Genomic DNA, 17,289 nt, shown 5'->3' on the forward strand with positions numbered 1-17,289 from the left:
TTTATGCGATTACACCATTGATATTGAACAGAATTATAATGGTACGTGTTTGAATATCACTTTATTTCAGACTATAATTTTATAAATCGTTATTGACAAAACATTTTTCAACTGACAAAGTTCTATTCGTCTGTGTTTATTGCTGCCGCGTAGATTTAAATGTGTATTAACAATTTACGCATATACACATGTGTTTTGAATATGTATAAATTATATACCTGTCACTCAAAATTAAATGCACGGTCCTAATTAAATAAATCTCATCGCATTTAAAATAAGCACATATATTTTTTTATTTTAAATAACAAAATAATGATATAAACAATTAAATTTTATAATACCTAAAACAATACTTTTACTCAACATATTCAGAAAAATCTTATATAAAAACATTTTAATTTCTTACTTTTTTTTACAAATAAAACTGCAACTTTATTACCATAATTATTTATAAACCATATTCTGAATCAAATGATCCAACTACATATGCTACAACTGTTGCATGATCTAATTTTCCAGGAATCATGGAAACCTTGTCCAATGTTTTTATTCGCCGAGTTCTCTGTTCTTGTTTGGAAAGTTGAACTAATTGGCCGTCTTTACTTTGCGCATAATATAAATCAGTATCTTCCAATATTCGTCTTTTGGCAGCAGTTATTCGTACCTTTTTGTATAAAAGTTAAATTCATGTTAATATTTAAGATCGGCATTCAATTTTATTCCATACCTTCTAGTTTCATGTGCGTTCGTTTTGTAATTAGAAAATTAATAAAATCATACATTACATGCATATTATTTTATAGGTATATTTATACTTCAGATTACTTACAGCGAAGTCCAAAAGAAGTTCACAAAGATGTTTGGCACTGTTACATGGTGGACCTTCTCCAGATACACCTCTTCGTAACAAATCTTCCATTCTAAGAAGAGTCAGTTCATGTCTTTGATAAGCCTCAACTACTGGCAGATTAGATTTATTTCTATTACTATTGCCGGATTCAGCGTGTCTTAAATTTTCTGCGGATTTTCGACGAGTTTTCGATCTTCCCTCGGTATGAGTTTTCATGGTTGAATCAGGTACATTATTATGGCATGGTAAAATTGCAAATTTCCCAACTACAGGATCAAAATTGTCTGAAATTCCGTCGCTAGTTAAGAATACAATGTCTCCGTTTTCAACTTCTGTCATTGCAAGCGTTAAATTATTTAATTCTGGATTGCATCCATCTACAGGACCTAACGCTCCAAGAGCATCTCGCATGTCACGCATACAATGAATATCATGAGATCCTCTTGTTATTTCTCTTACTCCAGTTTTCCTATAAATGTTACATATTATTTTTATAGAAAAAAATATAACAGTTTCTAATACGTTAACGTTATTTTTATTACCTTGAATATACATAAGCTAAACTGTCACCAACATTACAGGTACAAGCCACATATTTTTTCTGATCTGTATTAGATTCAGAATTTGGCAGTGGAAGAACTGCACATACAGTTAATGTTGTAAGCATTCCTTGCTCTTGTAGAATTAATGAATGCGCAGCATGGAATGATCGAAGTAAGGCTATAAAAATGTCTTTTGTTGTTGTTATTTCATTATTAACCGAAGGACAGAAGAATGCTTTATTCAAGTATTCCATACTTCCATGTACAGCAGATCTGGCAGCAATACTTGCTTTAGTACCTAATAAATAATTATAAATTTTATATATACATGTAACAAAAAATATTTTTGAATTGTTTAAAAATAATCATACCCCAATTAACACCATCTGCAAGTGCTAAAATAGCTGAGTTTGATCTTGCTATAATTCCAAAACAGTCTGCAATAGGTTCTCCGTTATTTATATTATTTGTAGGGTTTTTCTCATACAATGTAGTAGCAATTCCATATGCTGTCTCATGAGGATTAAACCAATCAGAAATGCCAGCAATCATGGGAGTTGTGGTTGCAGATGCTAAGAGAAATAATTTTATTATTTTTGTATTATTTCTTTAAAATTCAAAAATTTATATACTTACTGTTTCTATATTGTTCACCTTGATCTAACATATCAATGTAATCTATATCAATATCATTAATACTTAAATGTTTTTGTTGTACGTTAACCGCTATAAGTCCATTATCAGGACCAGTATGGGCAGCAAATACTTCTTTATCTTCTTGAAAGTTTCCAAGTTGCGTAATTGGTAATTCTTCTGGATTTCTACCATGCACAATTTCCGGTCCTTCCTGCTTTGTCTCTAGACTGAAAATATGATTTATATATTATATTCTGTTCACAATATTTATCGAAATGCTATTATTTAAAATTTTTTAAAAATTATTACCCATCTAGGTATCGTGTAATAAAGCAACCACTTGCAAAATCTTGTGTTAACGATCTAGGACTACGTAAAGTTTGTTCTCCTTGACCAATATTTTCCACAGCTCCTGCCAAGTTGCTGATTGACAATTGCCGCATAAAGCCAGCAACTTTTTTTCGTAAACTTGGCATTTTCTTTTAAGGAAATTGAATTCAAGTGCAGGTAGAATTTTGATCAATATCAGTTATTATAAAACATGACATTATAAAATGGTTGACAATTACTAATGATTCAAACCATGATCTTACTTTGAAATATTCATCCTTCTTAAAACCTTAATGAAAAAAAAAAGCAAATGTATAAGTATATTCTATGACTTACTAATATTTAAATTATGTAGTTCCTTTAGATTATAATACTTTTAACATTAACGAATAAACATGAAAAGACTATGTACGAAAATTTCCATCTGCACTGATATTCGTATAATTGTTAAAAAAAAAATAATAATAAAAGGGAATATACAATCATAAACGTTAAGCTTATACAAAAGTATCTAACTTTTCAAATTTGAGATTTGCATTTTAAATCAGCTTCTTTGATATCCGTTAATCCTTTAATATTAGGATCAACTGTAATTACAATTCTGTAATACGAAATAATAGTTAGCTTAATGAAAATGGATATGTTTAAATAAACTTTATATCGATATTATAATCTTACCTAGAAAAAATTCTCACTATACAGGAATGACATTGTAATACACACTGAAAAGCACATCGTTTTCCACTTTACCGCCATATTGATAATATGTTAATAACTGATGAATTCTCTTACAAGTAGAACTTAAACATCAATCTGTACCGAAAACGAAAAAGTTCCATTTACCATTGAAAGGTGTCACGAAATTCTTCTATATACGAATACAATTTAAGGTGCAAATGTTTTGATTAAAACAATGAAAATTTTTTATTTTCTTAATATTAAGGTACGTGTCACTAATCAAGATTATTACATAAAACTCAATATCGTCAGCACCATTAATCTCACAATTAAGTTACAATTGACATTTTCTTTATTTTCGATTATGGTACTTATATGGAGTAATCGTGATTACGTATCCTACATAGACATCCAAGTATACTTTTTGCTCTGTTTAGACATTTGGCAAGTCAATATGGCGTTCTCTCCACAGGTGAGAGACTACGATTTTCCGCGGTTGTTTTTACAGTTGTGAACCAGTGCTATTTCTAAAAGAGTTTATACAAGAATTTAAACGTTGTTTTAAAATTCTACCAATTGAATTATAAATATTAACGAGCTGTAAAACTAAGTTTACAATTTTACAAGTTCTTTTCAATATGTGGTATTATCAATGTGCTTGCAATTAGGTGCATAGTGACACAAATATTTATTCCATTTCGCGAACTTGTCATTACGTAATCATCAGATAGTGAATGTTTATGTAAATTCATATTTTCATAGATTGATTTGCGAAAAATGAAATTAGAGAGAAATTAATTTTTTCTGCTAAGAGGTTAAAAATAAAAAACAAAAATTTATACAATTAATGAAACTTTTATTTTATTGCGTTTGGTATAGTTGCGTCTACATAGTATGCGTAATTATAAATTATTTTTCAAACATAACGGCTTGCTTCGAGTAAGAAGTATATGAACTGTCATCTAAATTAGATTACTTGATCTTATAAGTTATGTTTAATATAAAAAAACCATATTGCATCAATCTTAATGTCATGTTTATGTTGGACAGATTCTTCAAAACAAATGTGAAGTAATGAAATGCTAGACCATTGGAAACAAACGAACATTTGAAAAAATAGTAAAAGGAAGATAAAAAAACTTGCATGTAAACAAAAGTAGAAGATGTTTGAATCTCCTAGAAGTCTGCGCGAGGTTTGCATTGATTTTATTTGTGACAATATTTTGAACTTGTGCGTACTATGCCCTGGTTCATTGGAGACGCCTACTTGCAGTAAGTATTATCAACTATTTATTCTTTTTATATCTTATTTGTAAAATGAATATAATTAAATTCAATTATTTAAAGTTATTTATTGGAAGGTCTCTAATATAATAATGTTTAATTACTATATATATATATATATATATATGTATAATTCTTAGGTCAACAAGTCAAATCCTCAGTAAGCGATAGTAGTACACATATTTTGGGTAGTACGGCTAGTTTACCTAGAGCATCCAGTGATGCATCATCAAGTTCGGCAACAAGACTTAGTTTTAAGCACCCAGATGTTTTTATACCCGATGAAATCTCAGAACAACTATTATCCAACCTCTGTGAAAAGAAAACATTATCTGATTTGACCATTACACTCTTTGATTCAAAGTCCACTAGATTAAGGTAAATTATACACTAATTATTAAATTGATAGATCGAATAATTATTATGAGAAATAATGTGAAAAAGATATTTATCATTTTAAATGTTCCTCGTAGATGTGTACAATTAAAAGATGCATCTGCATTGTCAGCAAAGGGTTTAAAAGTTTTAAAACAACATAAAGTTCAAGAACTGGTGGTTAATGGATTAAAAATAACAGTTAATGATCTGATAAGTTGTTTAGGTGACTGGAGTTTACAAAATCTTAGGTCGTTAAGTATAGCAAAAGGAAGTTTTATGGATTGTTCACGGTACTTTATATGCTACTTCCAAACTCACACTAAATAAAATATTTATTGTAATGTATAATATAATATTATTAATGGGTCTATTTATATATCATGATAGGTACTGTGTGGCAGTAACACTAAGCAAATTAAAATCACTGAATTCATTAAACGTATCTGGAACAGAGTTTAATAAACATGGATTGGAAATAGTGGTCGACGACCTTCCTCTTTTAGAAAATTTAGACATCTCGTGTACAAAAGTCAATGACATAACACCATTGAAGAAATGTAAAAATCGATTAAAAACTCTTTATATGTATAACTTGAAGATAAAGGAAAGTGCAAATTTAATCTCAGTATTATTGGAATTAAATGAATTAAGGAATTTAGACATTTCCGATGAAAAAGATATGCATTCGGTCATATCTGTGTTGCCTGCACATCCTGCAAAACCAAAAGTAACAGACTTCTTAAAAACAACACATTGTATGCCACACTTAATCAATTTAGACTTGTCTGGTAGGTATTATATGACTATTATATTTATCTATTATGAATAACTATGTATTTCTTTTTTATATTTATTATAGGCAAAAGTGATATAGATTTAAAAGATTTGAAAGAATTTATTAAAGCTCATCCACATTTGAGGTTTTTGGGACTTGTTAGTACAGATGCTTGCTATGACTATAGTTTAATAAATTCAGCATACAATGACTATAGACCTGGACTAGTTGTAAGTTACAATGATATTATCATTATAGTGTTCTGAGTTCATGCTTTTAAATAATAATTGAACATTTACATTATATTTATACATTGTGAAAACTTCTCTATTATTAATAAGATAAACTGTAATTTACCTTTTGTTGTAGGTTAGCGGTACAGCGACAGAATCCCAAATTTTGGAAGCTCTCAGAAGGTATACATGCAGACCACTTTATCTTGAGAAATGTTTTCTTAATTTATTCCGTTTAGCTCATACTTTTCTTGAACCACGAGTTGACGTAATAAAGTTGGTATTATCCGGTATGAAAGAACATCCACACGAAGTTCGTGTGCAATTAGCATGTACCGCGTGTCTTTATAATCTTTCAAAAGGTGAATTTGCTATTATGATTCATCCATCGATACTTAAACAAGTTGTTGAATTAACATTGGTTGCAATGGAATCTTATCCAACCAATTATCAACTGTACATGAATACGTTACTGATATTATGTAGCGACAGAATTCTACAGGATGTTGCTTTTGATAAATACAGGTACGAACGTTACAGAAGTTTACTAAATTTTCAAATTCCAATGAAAAATGTGACAAACTTGAGACAAATATTATAAGTGACCTTGGTTTAGTGTATTTACTAGGCATTGGAATTTTAATGCATATCGAACTAATAACACTTAATTTAATTGCTTCTTTTTATTATAGATGTGCAAAATTAGTGATGAATTCCCTGTTAACTTTTAATGAACCGTTAATGATTCGCATGTCTGTTGCTATTTCCTCGATCTTGGCAGCAAAGATAACACCAGTAGAAACGTCTATGCTTGGTGCTCAACCTCAATATATGTCTAAATTACTTTCAATAGTTAGATCTAAAGTTGAATCTAAATCAGTAGATATAACGATGAAATTTACATTAAGTGCACTCTGGAATTTAACTGATGAAAGTGCTACAACATGTACAGTTTTCCTAGCGGAAGGTGGAATGGAGTTGTTTCTTGAAATGCTTGAAAATTTTCAAGGAGAGTCTAGTGTTGAGACTAAAGTACTGGGTTTGATAAATAATATAGCAGAGGTTTGTACTGCAATTTATTTCTTATAGAATAAGAAAAAAACGAAACAATATATAATGTAATTTTATTGTAGATTAATTATTTGAGACCCAGGCTTATGGAACATAAATTCATTTCTATGCTTTCTATTCTCCTGGTGTCTACACACATTGACGTGTCTTACTTCGCAGCAGGCATTACTGCACATCTGCTTAGCGATGGTCCAAGTGTATGGTGTACAAAGAATTTACATCAAAGCAGAGCACAATTATTACAGCAATTAGCTCACACTGTGACACACTGGCGAACACCTCAAGGAGAAATGGTTGCTTATAGAAGCTTTCAACCGTTCTTCCCACTTTTACATTGTTCAGATGCTCCAGTTCGACTTTGGGCAGTTTGGGCAATACAACATGTCATTACAAAAAATCGTAAGTATCTACATTTGAATAATAATTATTATTTGCTACAAATGTTACAAATAATGTGATTTTTTTATAACTAAAACAGCATATGAGTATCAACTTATATTTAAATTTTTATTACTTGTAGCAAAACATTACTGCAGCATGTTAATCAGAGAAGAAGGTGTAGAAATATTAAAGAATCTAAAAACCTCAAATACACACATACAAAACTTACGACGTTCAATCCTTGAAATGATTGAATTAAATTCTTAACGATGACTATTGCCTTCCAAAACAAAATTTGCGTACCATGGAGTTGGTATACTAGTCAATGTTTATATCTGTGCACTCTTATATCCTGTTCTTTAGACCAAATAATTAAAACTCTTATATGATCATGGACATCTATCAAAAGTGGACTAAAATGAAATAAGTCCAGGATATTACTATCAAATTCTGTAGACTTAAATTGAGGACCTGAATTATTGAAAATAGTTCTGTGTATTATGAAGTGTAATGAAGTATATTATACATAGATCTTATGCGTAGAAGTACATTTGAATGTATAGTATAAGTTACATTTAAAGAATCTGTTTACTAAAAAAAAAAAAAAACACGTAATTAATTGTTTAAAGATATACATTGAGCTTAGAAAAGATAAATTTTTAACGTTTTATTGTCACATGCTATATTTTTTAATTGTTAAATATTGCAAGAGTAGGCTTTAATAAACAAATTAAAGTCTTAGATTTCTGCTTCTTGAGCCTCCTGCAGGCGTATTGAAGATACAGCAGGTTGAAATTGCTGTGAATTCTTAAGCATTATTAGTATCGAGCAGGCTCCCTTGATATGAGTTTATGTAGGGAGCTCCACTTCTTAATTGTTCGGCATATATAAAAACCGGGATCCTCGAAATATTTTTCGGAATTTCCATGTCCCAAACACAACACCTACGCGTGATTTCAGGTGAGAATCTTTTTTATAGTAGGGTATAATATATTATAGAGTTACGTATAATATGTTATACATAACCCTATATTATATATAATATACATGTAGTATCATACTCAATTCGTGTTATATGAATTACAGCTGACATGGTATTCTTGAATGATAAACCGCGCTGTTCCATATGTTGAATGTGATCATTTTCCATTTAACCACGTGTAATCATTCTACCCGAAGGCAGAACTACAGCCTAGTGAAGCTAGCGAATTCTTGGTGGCATTCATGATCAAATATTCCTTTATTTAAACTCGTCTAGTGCGAATTATATTAGCATTGATGGATCTACAAACTTATTGGGCCTTGTTACAGAGACATTGCTGGCTACATAAAAAGATGCTCTATGCTTCATCGCAGCTATATTTGACTGTTCATTCTTTGATAAATGTAAATACTATTTATTCATGTTAATTAATGGTTTTATTGGATAACTCCTCACAGTCAGATTTTATCTGTCATATCAGATGTGATTTTTGTATACATTGTATGTAAATACCGTTTTCTTCGTGAACTGGTTTTACACAAACGTAGAAACAAATGAAATTAGCAGTTTCCTTCTTTGCACGGTTAAATAAGATATTGTGCGCAACATTGGCAATTCACGAAATTACATTCTGATGCAGCCGGAAGAATGCATGTGCAATTATTACGAGTCTTGTCACATTAAAGATTTAAGCTTGTTCTACTATCCATGTCAGTAGTTGTACATTGAGGATGTTTAAATGATTTTAATTAAAAATAATATTTTTGTGATAATTGATATGATATTGAGAGATCGCCAATATTAACACCTGGTATGGCAATTTTGAACTAGTTGCATTTACTAATGATTCTAGCTGATGTATTAATTCTGTTCTGTTTTCTTTTTACCAAACATTACTAGGCATATACAAAATTGTCAAAGAAGATTACAGCAATTTTTCTGATTTTGCAGTGTACTAGTTTCAAAATGTCTTGTTGCATTGTCTTCATATGTATGTGATCATCTGTGAAAAAGATCACTGAAAAAGTTGTGATTTGTATCGATCAATTTGATATTAGTCTATTGAAAGATATAAAGACTATCAAATTTTATTCTTTAATTTACAAAAACAGATTAAGCATGATAATGAATTTTTTTACATAGAATATTATCTTGAGTGCTGGTGCACCTAATCAATCAATTACTTTCTTAACATCAGGTTGAATTTCAGCATTACTGAAGCGATATTTTCAAATTTTAGTTCAGATAATTGGTGTACACTTATATCGGTCAGCCAAACTAGTCCTAGTTCTAGCAGGGTAAGATGATGTCAGTTCTCCAGGCATTCACCAGGTGTTGTGCAATTAAGGATCTAGCAAATTATATGCACCATCAGTTAGTCTCACCTCCATCCAGAATATCCAGAATATCTGCTTGTACTAGAAGGTGTGGAAGCAAATCATTTTTGTTTATTAATATTAATTGGTGCACATCGGTAATTGTCAATTAAAAAAGTCTAGTGCTTCTTCGCTTGTATTAATCACCTTGCTACGGCCATTTTGGATATTTTTCAGTGACTTCGAAATAATCGGTGTTGTCTGCTTATAAGACTCTGATAAAATGTATTACATGATGTACCATAACAAAATAAGTTACAAAAATTATTGGCCACTTAAAACCGTTCAGAAAGATACAGGCCTGAATTTGTAGATAATGGATGATACATTAATATACCGACAGATTTTACTCTTAATTGTTAAATATATTCATATATTTTAAAGCAAATTAATTGAAAAATTAATCAATGTAAACAGTAGTACTAATGTTTTGAGAATTTAACTATTTGTTATTAATTATATCGTTTTGTGTTATACAGTTATAAGCTATAACTAATATTTAAGGTTCTAGTCTAATAAATTCAATAGTTATGTTACTATAATATTTGGGTATGTATGTTTTGGCTAGATATTTGAGGCTTTCACGACTATGCGTCACATGGTTGTTACCGTTGATGCTTTTGAAAGAATTATACCAATATATTACTAATATTGCAGTATACATAGATTCATCAGGTGTTGAATGGCACAGTGATATTGTTATGTGTCATGTGGCGATTTACCATTAAAGTGTATTCTGTTTATATTCCGGATCATTAGTCTACAACTACAGATTATCATTCGATAACTGAATTTGATAATCATTCAATTAACTGAAGAATGTAAGATTATTTTGTGAAGAAGTATGAGAAATTGCTGAAAATATGAAAACGCTCAAGTAAACGTCGACAGGGATATCAGTTACCAATTGAATCCTACGTGGAGCTCCCCTTTTTTCCAATATGTAAAATTATAATTACTACATACGTAATATGAAATTGGATGTTATTTATATTAATGCCACAGCAAAATAGTATGATTAGTCTAGAATCTTATTAGCGCGCCTCAAAAATATAATTTGTTTGTATTATTATATAATCAATAGAGAATACGATAGGTAATTTTATTACATTAGTATTTTGGATTCAGGTCTTCGTTTTTTTTTTTTTTTATTTTGGTTAATACTAATATCTTAAAAACTTTCCATTAATAGGTAATTGCCAAACCTTTAGAGATTAACTGTGTATTTATATGCCTTCAGAGATATAAAGAAATGCAAAGTTATAACAAGATAAATATAACGATATTCTGATTATAGCTGTTACAAAAATATTATTGGTTTGTACGAACAAAATTTATCCCTTTGAAAACATAAACTGTTGATCTGAAATGTAAAAAAAAAAGAAAGATGTCGATTTAACTGGCACTGATTGTTAATAAACGCAAACTACTAATCCTTTGAATTATTTTCATTTTACCTATTCTTCTAATGGTATGAGTTTGTGTAAATATATATTAAGCAATTGCTATTATAAATACAAAATGTAAGCCAAGAAAATCTTTATTTACCACCCAGTCATATTACATTTATATGTTACATTTATATCTTAATTATTCTTTCCTCTTTCTTTTCTCTTTTTCTAAATGGAACGTAAAAATTGTTCATGAAATTTGTATGATTATCACTCAATTGATGCTGATGCTGCACTGCACCTGCAAAATACTTAGTGACATGGAAGTAACGTCACGAAATGTAGCTTGATCATTAATATGTGGAAACTTGGTTCTCCCCCTAACATCATAGCACAGTGGATTAATGGTTCAAAAACATTTTACACGCATCTTACAAATTATTAGCAATGTGTTTCAGATAAAATTGAGGATATATAGTTAATAATAAATAAATGAAAGTTGCATACATCAATATCAATGCATATGATAGATGTGATAGAAAAATGATAACAACTGATAACAGTTTCAGCAACTTTCACTTACTATGCATACAAAATTTACTATATATATTTTAGTAATATGATAGTACTATAGATATTCACTTCGCAGTTCAATTGTTATTGTTAACATTCAAAATTATTACGTACATTTACTATAAAATAGATTGAAAATACAAATCAATAGTTATAATATTTTAATTACAATGTCAGATTTACTTTTCTCATTTTTATATCAGCCTTTATATGTTATCAAAATATTCCTAAAATTATTATAGCTACACTAAGTCCTAAAGTCAGTTTTTAAGACGCTATTATGGCTTTGTAACTGTGTATACTACATCAATTATTCTTTCTGTGTACAATTTAATATTTCCTTAATACACTGTTATTCCTAGTACCATTTTTATCGAGAGTTACAGTTATTTCCATGTAGTTATAAAAGTTTCTTCTAATTTAAATTAATTTTATCACATAACAAAAACTGCCTAACTTTAAATGCATAGTACTTCACTAACAAAGTCGTTAGAAATTATAATTTTTACATTTAACAAAAATATACGAAGTTGTGGTTGAGAGTTGAAAAAGTGTCAGTTGGAAAAAAAGATGAGGAGACTTTTATTTAAGGAAAAATTTTAATTTATAAAAAATCAATGTTTTTTCTTGTAAAACAAAAAGGAGAAACTATCTTAAAATGAATTATGGCCCATAACATCTTATAATTATATAGATATGTATAAAAAGAATTACATATTTTTTATTTGAGTATAACTAAAGGTACAAACTTAATTGTTTTATAGTATATAACAATTGAATGTTACGCCTTTTTTTAAATTAAAATAATGTTCAGTGTTTATAGTTAGGGAAATTTTTTTATATATTAACACAATTTTATTAACATTTCATTATTTTGTATATTTTTGTAATCTAAACGGATTGAGGTATTTATAGATACATAAAGGCTGATGTTTATAAAACCAGTTGAATTTCAACTGCTCTGAGTATATAAAAGCCCAATTGAACTGCAATAGCAAATTATCGCTGATCTACATTTGTAATGTTCATTATGATGATTCATTAAATCAAATATGATTAATTGTGCCCATCTTTGTCCAATCTTTTTTTTTCTTTTGACATGAGGTTTTTTCTTTCTCTTTTTTTTTCCCATCGTATCAGTTTTTTTTTCTGTGGACATATCATAAGAATTTACTTAAACACTTTAGCAGCATTATACTGTAATGCATGTTCGTATAAATATGTAAGTTTTGTGTAACCTATGAGATATGCACAAAAACTTACAATATCTTGTATTGCATTTCACAAGGCCATATTCTACAGTATGGATTGGAACATCCATTGTTTATGAACATAAGAATACCATAAAAAATATCACAAAAAGCGTATTGAGTTACTTCCTTCTTTTAAAAAAAATAATATTCAATACGGGCGTTCTGTTGTCAATACGTAAAATATGGACAAGTGATAAGCCTGAATATAAATGTAGAGCACAGTGTAGTATTCCTAACAAAGCCAATGTATCTAAATACGATTTCTATACTATTCACTGTAGAAAATTGACAGATACTTTTATGAGTTCAAATTTCAAATAAATGTCATAATAAATTTATATTTTCGAGACAAATGAGATAGATACATCAGAATATTAAAACAGTAATCCAAAATATAGATTAATTATTACTGAGAAAATAATAGTTTCACATTCATTCCAGGAATGGCTAGTAAATTAAACGGTAATTTTTTATTTCACTATTTGTTGTTAATATTTATAATAATAATTTTACAATGATACCTAAATTTTGTAATTTTTTCACCAGCCTTTCCTACAAATGTATTGCTTTATTGTACACAGTATGTGTGACAGCAAATGGGAAAAAATATTTGGAAGGTAATTTTTTGTAATAATATATAACGAAGGTTAATACATTCACGGACGTGAATGCTATAGCATTCATTTTCATTGTGAGGCAAAATGACATGAATGCTATAATATTCAAATTTATAAGTCACATTATCATGCATTTAATTCTATATAGTTTTAATTTTTTAAAATTATTATACACTTCAACCTTCAGAGTACTGTATTTACATTTCTTTTATTTTCGTAGCTCATTAAAATTTTTACTGTCCGTGAACATGTTAAAAGTAAAAAATTCATGATTTTTTTTAGATCTCCACAGGCAAAAATAGTATAGTAAGTGTTTTCGAAAGAGAGCTGTATCTATTGGAAAAGATTTTCTCAACGTTTTGCTAACATTGCATCTAGCATCCTGCAGTTTGTGAACTCGCCGACACTGATGGGATAGTATCAGTATTTTCTTTTTAAAGGTATACAATAATCGGATGGACGATAACCAAATACCTATATGAATTGATCAACTGATCAATTAAAAATCATCAACTGTAATTATCATTCATCTAAACATAGCATAACTTTAAAAAGAAAACTGAGTTTTCTTATCAGTATCACTAAGTTTACAGATTATTCATAATACTAGCTGCAATGTCAGTGAAAAGTCGAGAAATCTTTCCCAATGGAGATGAATTGCATCCGGAAACTTTGAAAACTCTTCATAAAAAATTGCAGTTTTCTAAAGAGGCGTGTAAACATTTTATTTGCTATTATATTCTTATATGTAACTGCAGTAATATAGATTGCAGATCTTTATGCAAAATTATATATTTACAACTTCGTTAAATCATTAAAAATTCACCAATAGCAGCATGTATTGTACATTATATCTGTTTCTAACGTTTTTATAATGTGTTACTGTTTATATTTCCATTGATCTGCCACATATACATCCCTATATGTGAACTGTCATAGTTCGCAGAAGTTTTGAATTGTTAATTACCAGAAAATAAAGTGAGAATCATATTCTTTTTACTCTTAGGTTTCATTTTATATCGTTATAAAAAATTACTTCTCAAATTTTTTCTCACCTGTTGTCAAACACTTTGTATAATTTGATTGTTCAAACAAAGTAATTCGTCTATATCAATTATTGCCTCTATATTGCAAATGTATTTTACATAATTTCGTAAAAATATATATCTTAAACGCATATAAATACTCTGAAGTATAAAAAGTCTTTAGTTACTCTAGTATGGACGTTTCATGTTTGAACAATCATAGGAAATAGATAAATTAAATGTCAATGTAAAGAACTTACCTTAATTTGTAAAATAGTAGTAAGATCTTTTAAAATGGTCAATACGGCATGTAGTAACCCCGTCTGTAACTCCTATAAAAGGAGGAAATAGATTAAAATTACTTCAATAAAAAAAAGTATAAAGTTCGAAACATACCTAGGTCGCCTTGTAGGTCTATACCCAAAGTATGCACTGCCACGTATGATTCCCCTGGCCATACCTCGGTAGCCTCGCGTTCCTCGTGGTCCCCTGGAAATGTAAGTATTAACGTTATTAATAGTAGCCACATTAAAATGTTAAAAAAATTTTTTATTCGTTAATAACTTAAAAACGAAACCATAATTTCGTTATTTTTCATCTTTGTCTTAGTTAGGTTTTCCTTAGGTCTAGGTTTTGTCATATAGAATCACTCCTTAAGATTTATCTCACCTATTCAAATATCTTGTAAATAATATTTTTTGTTCTTTACATACCTGTTGGTTACAGAGAATCCTGGTCTATTTGTTCTTTTAGGCATCACTTTAATTTGCCGTCCTCTAAACATAGATTCATCCATTGCCATAGCTGTTTGTACAGAATCTCGTTCTGCGAATTCAATATAAGCAAACCCTTTGGGATGCCCATCAAATTTATTGCACAGTATAGTTACTCTGTTGACACTGCCACAACCGTGAAAATGTTGCTCCAATTCCTCTGCTGTAGCACCATAGTCAACCTTTAACATTATGTAAGCAATATATTAATAATATTGAATTTAAAATATGAGGAACATCATTCTTATCAAATTTCAACTTACATTACCAACATAAATGGATCTGTTATCAACTTCTTTTTTGTCTTCAAGTGACATATTTAATGGACTTGCTAAAAGTGAAAAAAATATTATTTAATAGTAATACTCAATAACGTGTTATGCATTCGAATTAATGAAATTTACAACTTACTTATACCAGGTGGACTACCCATGTTCATTTGTTTGTCCACTTCAGACTGTAATTGTTTTAATTTTTCTGCTTCTTCTTCCATTTCCCTGACTCGAGCTTTAATGGCCTCCAATTCCTAAAATAATTGATATATAAAATAATAATAAAGATAAACTATTAACATGATATTTATTTAATATTATACATTTGTTTCTAGTTGAAAAAAATCAGATACCGGATCATCAATGTTTGCTTCATTTAATTCACGCTTTACACCATCGCACTGTATAATAGCATCTCCATCTTGACCATTTTCAAGTCCATCTAGACCATCAATATGATCCGCAGCTAAGAGATCTGACTCAGACATTTCTATAATAAAACAAAATATTACATTTACATTACGGGTGAAATTAAAGGTAATCATAATTATATTTACATTACCAATAGATCACAAACTTTATGCATTTATAACACGTAGAAATATATAAAGATTATTATCAATTAGAGCAATTAATAAATTACTGTAAAATATGTAGTTTTGCATAAAGATCTGCAATCTATATTACTGCAGTTACATATAAAAATATAATAGCAAATAAAGTGTTTACACGCTTCTTTACAAAACAACAATCTTAATTAATATTCAGAAAACCAAATGCTCACTCATAATTGCCAAAAAAGTTAATGTAAACAAAATATACGGTAATAAACATAAATAAGCAAAAAATTTGGTTATAAATACATTTAATTAAAATAATAATGCTATTTTGTAAATATAATACTAATAACGTGCAATGTAAGGATTTGTACGTCTGCAGTCGGTATGATCTACGTAGAATATTAATAATTATCGTTGATAATTACGTAAAGAAACATAACGTACGAGTATACCTTCAGGCGTTTCTATTATCTAAAATAATAACTTTATAATAAATTCAATAACTATTTTCAATCGGCACTCCACGATGCTCTACAAACTCGATAGAGATTGACGCTATCACCGAACAAGATGAACAATACCTCGTCATGAACCGTTTTGTTACTAGCATTGGCAGTTACACAGTATGCCGAAAATGCGCAAAATCACTGTCATCGAACACGCGGGAAATTTGAAGTTGTTTAAATTCATAGCAATTTATTCTATATAAAAGAATTTTAAAAATTAATTTTCTATTAATTCGTTTAATTTTAATAGACACACACACACACATATATGTACATAGATATTTAATATATACTTTTTATAAAATGGTGCACATTGAGACAAAGATAATATTAATGCAAAAATGGTACTTCTTTCGTACAGTGTGAATAATTCTTAATGGTTCATGCTATAACTTAATGCCACGTATTTACAGTATTACTACAGAATATTCTTGTAAAAGTGAATTTCTGTCGAAATTTTACGTCGTTGTCCCCAAATTGGGGAACCTTAATAGAAGATTCTTACACAAGTGAAACTCCGGTGTTTTTTCAGGATCAATTTCAACTAAACGCATGTATACGGAAAATGTATCCATGAATATAGATGTAAAACTTCGTGATACAAGTGCACATGCGTCAGGGTGCACAACTTCGTGATATCGACCGCACATGTGTGCAAAAGTTGATTCTTCACAGACTCGTCTTTTCTTCCTTTTTTATTTAATGGCACATAACAAGTGATAAAGATATCATCTGCGAAAAGATCAGTTATACTATTTCGTAGTTGTATTTCAAGATCACTTCTTTTAAATTCACGACATTAA

General features: G+C 29.3%; 3 protein-coding genes across 20 annotated transcripts; 1 reads left to right on the forward strand and 2 right to left on the reverse strand.

The window, feature by feature from the left end:
• Positions 1-268: 268 nt before the first annotated feature.
• LOC116424272 (PP2C-like domain-containing protein CG9801) lies at positions 269-3,171 on the reverse strand. Of its 4 annotated transcripts, XM_076369583.1 has the most exons (9): positions 3,037-3,171; positions 2,695-2,959; positions 2,338-2,507; positions 2,029-2,255; positions 1,764-1,964; positions 1,649-1,690; positions 1,393-1,570; positions 830-1,319; positions 269-664 (listed from the first exon to the last, which is right to left on the reverse strand). In XM_076369583.1, the coding sequence occupies exons 3-9, from the start codon at positions 2,502-2,504 to the stop codon at positions 449-451; spliced, it is 1,521 nt and encodes a 506-aa protein (XP_076225698.1). In that variant the 5' UTR covers positions 2,505-2,507; positions 2,695-2,959; positions 3,037-3,171; the 3' UTR covers positions 269-448. The 4 variants fall into 4 exon arrangements, with proteins under 4 accessions (XP_076225698.1, XP_031826322.1, XP_031826321.1 ...); XM_031970462.2 differs by having other exon boundaries at positions 1,393-1,690; positions 2,875-2,959; XM_031970461.2 differs by having other exon boundaries at positions 1,393-1,690; positions 2,338-2,647; positions 2,875-2,959.
• Positions 3,153-10,949, forward strand: LOC116424271 (protein zyg-11 homolog B). Of its 7 annotated transcripts, XR_012999050.1 has the most exons (11): positions 3,153-3,301; positions 4,087-4,308; positions 4,461-4,698; positions 4,794-4,988; positions 5,086-5,486; positions 5,558-5,703; positions 5,843-6,231; positions 6,399-6,768; positions 6,840-7,176; positions 7,298-8,118; positions 8,245-10,949. XR_012999050.1 is itself a non-coding variant. In XM_031970454.2 (10 exons), the coding sequence occupies exons 2-10, from the start codon at positions 4,200-4,202 to the stop codon at positions 7,423-7,425; spliced, it is 2,313 nt and encodes a 770-aa protein (XP_031826314.1). In that variant the 5' UTR covers positions 3,153-3,301; positions 4,087-4,199; the 3' UTR covers positions 7,426-10,949. The 7 variants fall into 7 exon arrangements, 6 of the variants coding, with proteins under 6 accessions (XP_031826314.1, XP_031826315.1, XP_031826317.1 ...); XM_031970454.2 differs by having other exon boundaries at positions 7,298-10,949; XM_031970455.2 differs by lacking the exon at positions 3,153-3,301 and adding an exon at positions 3,359-3,508 and having other exon boundaries at positions 7,298-10,949.
• A 3,686-nt stretch (positions 10,950-14,635) lies between these two features.
• On the reverse strand, positions 14,636-17,143 carry Pabp2 (poly(A) binding protein nuclear 1). Of its 9 annotated transcripts, none has more exons than XM_031970177.2 (7): positions 16,992-17,143; positions 15,744-15,910; positions 15,560-15,674; positions 15,412-15,479; positions 15,089-15,330; positions 14,772-14,864; positions 14,636-14,707 (listed from the first exon to the last, which is right to left on the reverse strand). In XM_031970177.2, the coding sequence occupies exons 2-7, from the start codon at positions 15,906-15,908 to the stop codon at positions 14,674-14,676; spliced, it is 717 nt and encodes a 238-aa protein (XP_031826037.1). In that variant the 5' UTR covers positions 15,909-15,910; positions 16,992-17,143; the 3' UTR covers positions 14,636-14,673. The 9 variants fall into 9 exon arrangements, with proteins under 9 accessions (XP_031826037.1, XP_031826041.1, XP_031826035.1 ...); XM_031970181.2 differs by having other exon boundaries at positions 15,774-15,910; positions 16,992-17,141; XM_031970175.2 differs by lacking the exon at positions 16,992-17,143 and adding an exon at positions 16,406-16,603.
• Between the last annotated feature and the right edge of the window lie 146 nt (positions 17,144-17,289).

Source organism: Nomia melanderi, chromosome 7 (assembly GCF_051020985.1).
Source record: "Nomia melanderi isolate GNS246 chromosome 7, iyNomMela1, whole genome shotgun sequence".
NCBI lineage: Eukaryota > Metazoa > Arthropoda > Insecta > Hymenoptera > Halictidae > Nomia > Nomia melanderi.